The following is a 12,770-nucleotide window of genomic DNA, read 5'->3' as shown; positions in this document are numbered from 1 at the left end:
AAATTGACCATATATGAACAACATAGGAATGAAACCCAAATGTCAAACTGCTTTTGCTCAATCGCACGGTGAAAATGATGATATGATATAATCAAATTACTTTCCACGAGAACAGTCTCAATCGTCGGCCCCATTTTAGCCGTTCATCGATAGATATCCAACTAGAAGTGGGACCCTGTAAGTACTCATACTGTGGAGCGTGTAGCAACCAATAATTCCCACAATATATGCTTAAAAAAATTTTTGATTTTCGTTAATTCAATTTTTGCTTCACGTCCGCATCTTCTTCTTCTTCCTCCCCTCCACTGTCTGCTAGTGCTAGGGTTGGAGTGCGCCGTTTCACTCTTCTCGATCCTTCTCTTTGTTTTCTTCTTCAATTTCGTGGCTCGACCAGGTAAGTGTCGTTGCTGTTATTTAGGGTTTTTGATTCTGTTTGATTTGGATTATTGATATTCGAATCTTATTTCGATTCGCTTTGGCTTTCTCTGTTATCGATCTATTGTCGAGTAATGCTTCGTTGAGACTCTTCTAGAAATTCTTTGTATTGTTTCTCCTGTTTTTGTTAATAGCGGTTAATGTGATTTATGTATTTGTTTTTGTTCTTCTATTAAGTAGAATGCTCAATTTGGAGTGTCAGTATTAATTTGTTTAGTTTAGTTTGATATCATTTTGGACCCTGATTTTATTTTATTTTGTGGCTTTGAGATTGTTTTGCATACTATCAATGCTTTAATTCGAATGATTTGGATAGTTAATTCACAGTTCTTTATATCAAATATGAAATGGTGATTTTTTTTTATATTGTAATGATTACATTGTGCTCTATTATGTATGGATTTTTCCCATTTCTTTCCTACCTGCAAATGTAAATGAGGAAAATTAAGTTTGGTAGATTGGCCAATTTGGTTGAGTTTGACTGTTATGAAGAGTATAAGGGAATTAGGCTTTGCATATGTTTTTTTTTTTTTTTTTTTTGAAAAGGCTTTTCTGTTTGGTTGTTGAAAAATCAAAGAACTGAAAATCCAACGGAAGCAAAGAAGAATATGATTAAAGCAAAAAACCAATTTGACTGAATAAACACAAGTTTTCCAATTTGACTGAATAAACACAAGTTTTTAAGGCATCCCAGCACATGGTGGGGAGGGTAGGAGGGGTTTGTGGAGCTTCTTGAAAAATTAGATGATAGCATTCAGAAGTTTTTCCTAAGCACCTTTGTTTTTTTACCTCGTTTTCTCTATATAATATTTTAAGTTGCTTAATGTTATTAAAATTTTGCACTTGATAATTGGATTTGCTGTTAGGTTGGATTACGGGGTTAATATTTTTAGTGGACCTACTGAGCTGCATTATTCTATGAATCTGATTATTTCATATTTGATACTTTCAGATACACTATGGCAATGGAAGTTACCCAGGTGCTTTTGAACGCACAATCAATAGATGGAAATGTTAGGAAGCAAGCTGAGGAAAGCTTGAAACAATTTCAGGAGCAAAATCTGCCTAGTTTTCTGTTATCATTGTCTGGGGAGCTAGCTAATGAAGATAAGCCTGTTGATAGCCGTAAATTAGCAGGTCTCATACTAAAGAATGCCTTGGATGCAAAGGAACAACATAGAAAATTTGAGCTTGTCCAGAGATGGTTGTCTTTGGATGCTGCTGTGAAGAGCCAGATAAAGGTATGCTTGGTAAATACCCTCTCTTCTACAGCGTCTGATGCTCGGTCAACTGCCTCTCAAGTAGTTGCCAAGGTTGCCGGCATTGAGCTTCCTCAGAAACAGTGGCCTGAGTTGATAGGATCACTATTATTGAACATTCACCAGCTACCGGCTCATGTGAAGCAAGCAACATTAGAGACTCTTGGATATTTATGTGAGGAAATCTCTCCTGATGTTGTGGATCAAGATCAAGTAAATAAAATTCTTACTGCTGTAGTTCAAGGAATGAATGCATCTGAAACAAACAATGATGTCAGGCTTGCTGCTACCCGAGCACTGTACAATGCTCTAGGCTTTGCTCAAGCAAATTTTAGTAATGATATGGAGCGTGATTATATCATGAGAGTTGTATGTGAGGCAACTTTGTCCCCAGAAGTAAAGATAAGGCAAGCAGCTTTTGAATGTTTGGTCTCCATTTCATCAATGTATTATGAGAAATTAGCTCGCTATATGCAAGACGTCTTTAACATCACAGCAAAGGCTGTGAGGGAAGATGAGGAACCTGTGGCTCTTCAGGCAATTGAGTTTTGGAGTTCAATTTGTGATGAGGAGATAGACATCTTGGAAGAATATGGAGGTGATTTCACTGGGGATTCTGATGTCCCTTGTTTTTATTTTATCAAGCAGGCACTCCCTGCTCTTATCCCAATGTTGTTGGAGACCCTTCTTAAGCAAGAGGATGATCAGGATCAGGATGAAGGGGCTTGGAACATTGCAATGGCAGGGGGCACATGCCTTGGCTTGGTTGCACGCACCGTGGGAGATGATATTGTGCCACTGGTCATGCCATTCATTGAAGAAAATATAACAAAGCCAGATTGGAGGCAAAGGGAGGCAGCCACATATGCTTTTGGCTCTATCTTGGAGGGACCTTCCCCTGACAAGTTGACATCTATTGTTAATGTTGCTTTGAATTTCATGCTCACTGCTTTAACAAAGGACCCAAATAACCATGTGAAAGACACTACTGCTTGGACTCTAGGGCGGATTTTTGAATTCCTTCATGGTTCAACTGTGGACACACCTATAATTACTCAAGCAAATTGCCAACAGATCATCACAGTTCTGCTTCAGAGCATGAAGGATGTTCCAAATGTGGCTGAGAAGGCATGTGGTGCCCTCTATTTCCTTGCCCAAGGTTATGAAGAGGCAGGTCCATCATCTCCATTGACACCTTATTTCCAGGAAATTGTGCATGCTCTTCTAACTGTTACTCACAGAGAAGACGCTGGGGAGTCCAGATTGAGGACAGCTGCTTATGAAACACTGAATGAAGTTGTGAGGTGCTCAACTGATGAAACAGCACCCATGGTGTTGCAGTTGGTACCCGTAATTATGACAGAGCTTCACAAAACTCTTGAAGAGCAGAAGCTTGCATCTGATGAGAGAGAGAAACAGAGTGAGTTGCAAGGTCTACTTTGTGGATGTTTACAAGTCATCATTCAGAAGTTAGGTTCATCAGAGCCTACTAAGATTGTGTTCATGCAATATGCGGACCAGATAATGGGGCTTTTCCTGAGGGTTTTTGCTTGCAGACTTGCAACTGTGCATGAGGAGGCAATGCTAGCAATTGGAGCCCTTGCCTATGCATCTGGTCCAGATTTTTCAAAATACATGGCAGAGTTTTTTAAATATTTAGAAATGGGTCTTCAAAATTTTGAGGAGTACCAAGTTTGTGCTGTTACAGTTGGTGTTGTGGGGGATATCTGCAGGGCATTAGAGGATAAAATTTTGCCTTATTGTGATGGGATCATGACACAACTTCTCAAGGATTTATCTAGCAATCAGTTGCATCGATCTGTGAAGCCTCCCATATTCTCATGTTTTGGTGACATTGCCTTGGCAATAGGGGAGAATTTTGAGAAGTACTTGATGTATGCCATGCCCATGCTCCAAAGTGCTGCAGAGTTGTCTGCCCATGCAGCTGGTGCCGATGATGAAATGATTGACTATACAAATTCACTGAGAAATGGAATTTTGGAGGCTTATTCAGGAATTCTTCAAGGGTTTAAGAACTCTCCTAAAATGCAACTCTTGGTTCCTTACGCACCCCACATCCTCCAGTTCTTGGATAGCATATACATGGAGAAAGACATGTGAGTTCTGCTGAAATATGTTCACTCACCTTTTTTAATTTTAATATTAAAAATGCATTGTTATAGGCTAAGGTTTATGACTCCTGTAATCTATTCTATTTCAGGGATGATGTGGTCATGAAAACAGCAATTGGAGTCCTTGGAGATTTAGCAGATACACTGGGAAGTAATGCTGGTTCTTTGATACAGCAATCTCTTTCTGTCAAAGACTTTTTAAATGAATGTTTGTCTTCTGAAGATCATATGATAAAGGAATCTGCTGAATGGGCCAAGTTGGCCATCAGTCGTGCCATTTCTGTCTGAGGGTGTTGCTACTCAACATTTTTTAACATTTCAAGTCCCTGCATGCATTTGGGTGTAATGAGTCGGGGTCCGGGTTGCATTCGAGTCAGGTCATCTGTCATTTTCAGATAACAGAAGTTATCGGTCTTCAGGTTGTCACTAACTCTTGCATCAGCATCATGGTTCTGTTCTGTCAAAGAGGCATTGGGTAATCATTGATTTGCAGACATGGGTGAAGGCGTCCATTAAAAGCTTTAAAAAAATTTGTTCCCAGTGAGGGAGAGGTAACATTGATTTGGCGAATAGATACAGGTCAGGCAGCATCTTGTCAGTTGTTTGTTGGTCCTTGTAATGGTTGAGATCTCTCGTTACCAGACTACCCATGCTGTCTTGGTGGTTGTCTCAGAAGTACCTCTAGGTTTTGGGAGTGGAGGGCTGCAGCAAGTCAGTCGAAGGTTTGTGACACTTGAAGACCACCCAAGTGCCACATTTTACAAGAACCTCAATTCATTACTGATTTTTCACTTCTGAGTCATTTTCATTTACTCATGTCTGTATCAGTTCATCATTATGTTTGTCATATGGTCAGGTTGTATTTTAACTGTTGCACTCTGTTGGTATACTTTGGTTGGGGGTCTTCAACCTATTATTGAGGGTATTGCATCCTGCATTGCATTGTTCATTTTTCCTTAAATTGTTTATATAGATCAAAAGTCAGTACTATGCATTCATTAAAATTGCATACTCTGCGTTTTCTTCTTCTTTTTTCCCCCTAAAAATGCAAGTCTTTTTTTTTTTTTATTTCACGTGTAATATTTTTGTTTAGTTTCGAAATTTAGAGAATGGTTATATAAAGATATCATGAACCCTGGTGACACTACCCGAGCAAGGGACGGTAGAGGGCTTCTTTTTTTCTTATATTTTGATGGAGCATTGGTTAAAGAATTTCGTGGTAAATTTGACATTGCATTGGATTCATTAGTCTGTTTGTACAGTGCTTATTAAAGTAGCTCACCCTGTCACCTGAAAAAAATAATTTAAGTAAACGTTTAATTATGAGTATAATTTATATAACTACATTAGATTGATGTAGTCCTAAAATGAGTAGACACATAATATCTGTCAACAAATATCACCTAATATCTATACAAGAAAATAATTTAAAGTTATACACCCGTGATGTCTTTCACACAAATGGAAGCCGATGCCAATGTCATCTCTCACAGAGCTAACAATACCAGCGTGTTAAGCTAGAGTCACTGTATTTTTTTTAAGTAATCCAAATCTGAATGCTAGGGAGCCTAGCTAAGCGCGCCTATCTAATCCATTACCACACAATTTGTAACTATATGTAAGCTGTAAATTATATCTATGGCGTCAAAACACGACATAAGCATTAAAATTATTCAATAGCTTGAATGTTCTTATAATAGGTTACTAATTTATCAAAGGCATATTTTGCTCTTTGAATTTCACAGAAAAGATAATTTGTTTTTTCAATTTAACATCAAACTAATTTGCTCATAATTAATTTAACACATTTTTGCTGACGTAGATGACAACTAAAAATTTTGAGTATTAAATTAGATTAATTTTTCAATTTAAGAGATAAGGTAATTCAATATTAAATTGAAGGGACAAATAAACTTTTCTATGAAAGTTTAGGGGCACACTACCATCCCTCTCACTTTTTCATATTTTTATTTTTGCCCCCTAATTTTTCAAAATTATTAATTATAAATTCATACCAATCATTTCTAAAATTTTAAAAAAAAAAGTGAGTATTGAATTTATCTATTGAATAGCAATTAATAGTATTTTTTTTAACTTATAATAACTACATCAATCTAATTAATAAAACTAAAATATATACAAATGTTAACTGATGAGTATTAAACTGCGACTAATCTATCTTAAAAAAAATGTTACAAATTAAATTTTATAATAATTATTTTAAAAATTAATTTATCATAAATAAATTTTAATAAGATTGTCTAAATTCAAATGAAAAATAACTAAAAAAAGTACTAATTATAAATATGTTTACTATTAAGCAGTAATTTCTCGATTGTTAAAAGAAATTTTTTTTTACTTTTTAAGGAAAAAAATTACTAAAATTAATTTTTTTCATATATTTTTTATGACAAGAAAATAATTTTTTTTTTTATAATAATTAACAATTTAAAGCGATTCAACTACTATCGTATACTTCATAAGTACTATTGTCACTATATCTCCCTCGCCTCCATAAAAAAAAAATTAATATCAGTTTTGTTTTTCAAAAATCACATATATTTATTTTACCATTCATTTATTTTATAAAAATTAAAAATTAATCAACAAAATTTAAAAGTAAAAAAATTGAGCAAACACTGTTTTAGATTTTTCCCTATAAAAAAATCCCAGAAATATAATACATGAGGATGAGAATAATTCAAATATTTTTTAAATATTTAATTTAATTAAAATTCTTTTAAGATGAATTTGAATAATATATAATATGTTTTAGTATTGGTTTAAATTTAAAAAATAATATCTCTACCGAATTTGAATTAAATTTTATGTTTTGAATATATACGATTAAAAGCAAAACACATGAAATATATGTTACTGACTTAGAAAAATAGCTTATGAGGTGTAGCTTAAGTTAGTACAAAAGTGTTAAATTGATTCAATTTTTTAAATTCAAGGAGCAAATTAATTTAATGTTAAATAAAAAAACAAATTAATTTTATGTTAAATTGAGGAGTAAATTGACTTTTCTATAAAAATTGAAGAGACAAAATATGCTTTTGGCCATTATTAATTACACATATAACATGTGGAAGCATAAGCACGACAATCATATAAAATAATATTAAATTATAAGCATAACAAATATCAAATTCACAAAACAGACTCAGCATGCTCTTTGATCTAGTTGGAAAGAAAATGATGGTCTTCCTGTATCACCTAAACATATATACTAGTGTAAACATCAACAAGATAATATAAATAAAAAGACGTCATAAGGTTGTGCCGAGTTTTCCTTATATTTAGAACCTAATTCTTGCAAGATAATAAATTTTATATTTCAAGTAACAACTCAAATGATTTCAAGTATATGATATTGAAACTTGCCTGTTTATTTTAATTAGTATCGATTCATTAATCTCAACTTAGATGCCTAATTTCTTTGTTGACCAAAAATCATTATTTAATCTACTCGGAACCAAAAAATATAAGAAATGAATATAATATTAGGTTCCATTTGAATTTGATCTCAAACCTACACATTCATATGAAAATTGCAATCCTGAGCTCATTGAAAGTACTTGCGTGAAGTACGCAACAACAACAATCTGAGTAATTGTCTATTTTATTTAATTAAAAAGATGACTAAGAAGAAGCAAAAAGTGATTATCTGATAACAGTTGGATGTTGGAAAACTCAAGATTCGATCGAATCTTTCTCACGAGTCCATCACTCGATGGCTTCTCACTCTATAAGATGAAGCACCACCAGCAGCAATGGGTTTATCAGGGAGCAAGAAGGTGATTAACGTCAAGTCCTGGCTTGTTGGAAGGTTGTGGCGTCGAGGGGAAATAAGGAGCTCCTGTGTGCATATTCAATAAAAAGGCACTTTAGGCTTAAAATAAATGTAAAAAATTTTAGGAGGATTGGAATCATATTTAAAACACAAAAATCATTTAAAACATACTACATGATTTTTAAATAAGTTAAAATAAATTGTTAAAATAAAATACATTAAAAAAAATTCAAAAGTTAAATTCTTAAAAAATCTATTAAATTTCTATAATTTAATTTAAAAATTCGAAATTATTGTTTAATATAGAGTTATATTCAGCTTTATATATGCATGTTGATTAATTTACTACATAAAATTAATTTTCTACGTAAATTGCATTATAAGATGCGCCTATATATTTAAGATATAACTACCAATATTTAAACTTTATAGAATCTATCTATCTACCAAGGAAAAATTATATACTAACACAATAATATCATGTAGGCAAATTTACATGAAATGGAAAACTAATAAATTACCAAATTATTAAAAAAAAAAACTTAGTGACTAGTTACTTAGTAGTTATAATTTTAAAAGATTTATTTATATATATATATATGTTCAATTCTTATTGGATTGTCCCTACATGGAATCACTATTTTACGGTATAATTACTCATCTATTTAGGGATGGTGAAATTTTCCAAACCCACTTTGATCCAATCCGCCCCAAATCTGATCAAATTTTCCCATCCCGATCTCTATTTGTGCAAGTGAGAACAAAAAACCTTCTTCCTACTCCGAATTCTAGTACCCTGAATAGTAATAAATTATTATTTTTTATTGAAAAAATTTATTTTCATATATTTATATATTTAAATATTATAATTTAAAAAATAAATATATTATTAAAATAATGTCTAAAACTTGTATTCCTAATTATATTTTATTTCTTAATAAATAAATTTATATTTACACTAATAAATTAAAATGAAAAAAAAAATAAAAGAAAATTTGCCATGGAGAAACCACCCGGCCCTACTTCCCACAGGAAAGTTATCAGAAAGTCCCTATGGGGCGGGGAGATGAAGAGCGATCCCCAACCCTGGCCTTCCTGGTTGCCATTTCTATATCTATCGATATATAGCATGCCATGTTTTTCCTTGGAGCTACCACATAGTGCTTTTTAAGGAGAATTTTGTTACTTGAAATTGCCACATGGTGCCTCTAAAAAAATTGCCTTACCAAATAATAAAATTAACTTCTTTTTAATTTTATTGTATTAATATTCTATCTTTCTTTCTTTAATCATAATTAATTTATGATCTAATTAATAAAAAAAATTATTTTTATCCTAATATATATATATATATATATATATATATATATATATGGTGTAAAATTTTCTCTTCGAACTGTCATATGTCATTTATTATTGGTGTTGTCATGTAATGCTTACGATTTATAAATTAACTTATTTTATATGGTAAAATTTTCTCTTCGAGCTACCATATGTTATTTATTATTAGTGTTGCCACGCAACGCTTACGATTTATAAATTAACTTAAGTATTTATATCCAGGGTGTTTATTTTCTTTTGAGAATATTTATTGTTGCCATTATTATCTCAATTATAATAATTTAAATAATTATTATATTTAATAATTGGATGCTAAAACTCAAGGCTTTAACAGTTAAATTTATATAATTTTTTTGTTCATTAACGATGTAATTAATATTGTTTTTTCTTTAATGTTCATACATCTCAAAGCATTCATATTTTTTAATCATGGATTTTTTTCCATTTTCACAATTCCCTTTTATGTTTTATCTATATAGATTTTATTTGTATTAAGGTGAGAATATTAAAATTATAACGTGATTAATTTTTATAATCATAAAAATTTTATTAATATTAAAATGACTTTGGTGTGAAGACAATTAATATTACTCGATATATTTAATTAATGCTTATTTTAATTCTTAAATTTTTGTAAATTTCTTTTTTAATTTTTTTAATTTTAATTATTTAATTTCATTATAAAAATTTAATAATTATTTCTTAAAATTAGTAAAAATATAAAATTATATTATAAAAATTATAAGGAATTAATCATTCTCTTTCTTGCTAAAAGGATTTATGCATTAGTTAAATTACTTATTAATTATCATATTTAATTTTTTTATTATGATAACATATAAATAACATCTTAAATGTATGTTACAATATTTTTTTTACCTGAATTTTCTTTCTTATTTAATAAATTAATTTCTATTTAATTATTAATTTTCAACCGATTAATACATATTTAATTATATTAATTATGTTAATTGACTTTGTTACATAAAGTTTTAAAGATAAGTTATGTGTTTTGAAGTAATAAATACATAGTTCATTTATATGGGAGAGAGGTCTTTATAAAAATTTATTTAGATTTTTTAGAGTTTTTGAAGGTTTTCCAAAGCACCCATATAATGCTTGCTTTCCCAATTTGGTGGATTTTGAAGTTTTAATAACTAATTTTTTGCATTACACATATTATCTTCAATAAATTTTAAATTTTTCATATTTATCATTATTTAAATATTAAAATATATCCTTTATATAATAAGGATATTTAGGTAATATTATACTTAATCTTACCTTTTCATTCCTTTCACCCGAACAATATATATAACGTAATTAAAGGTGTAACATAATCATAATTATATTCTATATTTGAATATTACTTTATTTGATAAAAAAAATTTATATAATAGAATGATAATTACATAATATAATGAATTACACTTAGTAACGTAATGATCATTATATATAAAAATAAAAACAATCATTATTACATAATTTCAATTATTTCATTTATTATCAATACTATCGCCACTGCCGATCATCATTGCTACTATAACCACCACTCAGTCACCAACACTACCATCATTACCACCTGTCACCTAACAATCATTACAACTACCATTATTATCATCACTCGGCCATTGCCGTGGCCACTATCACTACCACCACCACTAAACCACCCCCACCCCTGCCATCGCCACCTGGTTGTTGCCATCATTACTTAACCATTGTCGCCACCATCACCACCTGTCCATTACCGTTGTCACCACCACCATAAACCACTATCACTTAACTACTAATCACTACAACCATTATCATTAATTTAATATTAATAAAATTAAAGTAAAATAATATTATATGTTAAATTTTATTACTAATTTGATTATAAATATATTTTTTTACTTTTGAGCTTCCAAGCAAAGTAATGTAATGTTTAGTATATTGTATTACATTACAATTTTCATTACATTATATGGTTGATTACATTTCGCTGCATTACATTGTACCCAATGTAACTTAAGGTTTAATAAATCATTATTTACCATACATAACTTCTAAACAAAATGAACAGCCATCAAACAAAGCATGTTTCTCATCAAATAGCCAATTCAATGTCAACACAGTCAATTCAACTCAAAATGATTGCTCTTATATTTTCTATAAGTAGTTTATTTTAGATTTTCTTATACAAGATTGTAGTATGAAATTTTATATTTTAGATTTATATTTTGTCTTCATTTAATAAAAGATATATCTTTTATTTTCTAAAAAATTAAAAACTTTAGCCTATTTTATCTTATCTTCTTACACTCTTAGTGGAAGATTTTAAACAAAAATGTGATATAACATATTAGTTTAAACAAAAATATAGTTTCATATTTATAATATAACATACTAGTGTTTTACTTGCCAAAAATAGTCAAAAATATTGCTAAGACATTATTTTTGGGATATTCATTATTATTATTGTCTAACCTTGATGTAAAGGAAAGTGTGTGTGCGTATATAATTGTTTAGTTTCACATCAACAATTTGAGTTTAATTAATTTTTTTTATCTTAATAGTAATTGTAATATATATATATATATATTGGTGTTGTCACATCGTTTACCATTTATAAATTAACTTATTTATATGCTAAGTGTTTATTTCTTTTTTTGTCCAAAGTGTTTATTTTCTTTTGAGAATATTTATTGTTGCCATTATTATCTTAATTATCATAATTTAAATAATTATTTTATTTAATGATTGGTTGCTAAAACTCAAGGCCTTAATAGTTAAATATATATATATATATATATATATAGCTCATTGAAGATATAATTAATATTGTTTTTTCTTTAATGTTCATACATCTCAAAGCATTCATATTTTTTACTCATGGACTTTTTTTTTTCTATTTTTACAATTCCCTTATATGTTTTATCTATATAGATTTTATTTGTATTAAGGTGAGAATATTAAAATTATAATGTGACTAATTTTTATAATCATAAAAATTTTATTAATATTGAAATGGCTTTGGTATGAAGACAATTAATATTACTTGACATATTTAATTAATGCTTATTTTAATTCTTAAATTTTTGTAAATTTCTTTTTTAATTTTTTTAATTTTAACTATTTAATTTCATTATAAAAATCTAATAATTATATCTTAAAATTAATAAACATATAAAATTATATTATAAAAATTATAAGGAATTAGTCATTCTCTTTCTTGCTAAACGAATTTATGCATTAGTTAAATTACTTATTAGTTATCATATTTAATTTTTTTTATTATGATAAAATATAAATACATCTTAAATACAATATTTTGTTTGCCTGAATTTTCTTTCTTATTTGATAAATTATTTTCTATTTAATTATTAATTTTTAACCGATTAATACATATTTAATTATTAATTACGTTAATTATATTAATTATATTAATTATTTTTAGAGTTTTTGAAGGTTTTCAAAAGCATTCCTCATTTTGGTGGATTTTGAAGTTTTAATAAATAATTTTTTTATTACTTATATTATCCTCAATAAATTTTAAAATTTTCATACTTATTGTCACAAGGGTTTTGCGGTCACTGGGTGATTCTCAGTGAAGTGAAAAGTGAGGAGTCGCCACTTTAATTTTGAGAAAAATTAAAGAAAATCATTCTTTAAATCAAAAGGTTTTGAAAAGAGTATTTTACCACTTCAAATTTTAGAGATTCGGATTCATGGTCCGTATACATATGGAGAAGGTATTAGACACCCCACATAATTCCTCGACGATGGTAAGTAGATTTAAGGATGTGCTCTTTATAAGTTAATACTAAT

The 12,770-nt window shown here is 29.5% G+C and overlaps 1 protein-coding gene across 1 annotated transcript; it reads left to right on the top strand.

Moving 5' to 3' along the window:
* Window positions 1-244: 244 nt before the first annotated feature.
* On the top strand, window positions 245-4,835 carry LOC131179210 (importin subunit beta-1-like). Its single transcript, XM_058145329.1, has 3 exons — window positions 245-394; window positions 1,388-3,811; window positions 3,916-4,835. The coding sequence occupies exons 2-3, from the start codon at window positions 1,395-1,397 to the stop codon at window positions 4,112-4,114; spliced, it is 2,616 nt and encodes an 871-aa protein (XP_058001312.1). The 5' UTR covers window positions 245-394; window positions 1,388-1,394; the 3' UTR covers window positions 4,115-4,835.
* Window positions 4,836-12,770: the final 7,935 nt, after the last annotated feature.

Source organism: Hevea brasiliensis, chromosome 1 (assembly GCF_030052815.1).
Source record: "Hevea brasiliensis isolate MT/VB/25A 57/8 chromosome 1, ASM3005281v1, whole genome shotgun sequence".
NCBI lineage: Eukaryota > Viridiplantae > Streptophyta > Magnoliopsida > Malpighiales > Euphorbiaceae > Hevea > Hevea brasiliensis.
Note: the sequence above shows the minus strand (reverse complement) of the source record. Positions and strands in the feature narration are given on the sequence as shown.

What these genes read in the sequence shown, in the direction of transcription:
- LOC131179210 (XM_058145329.1), top strand. Translation starts at nt 1,395, where the DNA reads ATGGCAATGGAAGTTACCCAGGTGCTTTTGAACGCACAATCAATAGAT. An exon ending in ATATACATGGAGAAAGACAT is followed by an intron (nt 3,812 to 3,915) that starts GTGAGTTCTGCT and finishes ATTCTATTTCAG; the next exon opens with GGATGATGTGGTCATGAAAA.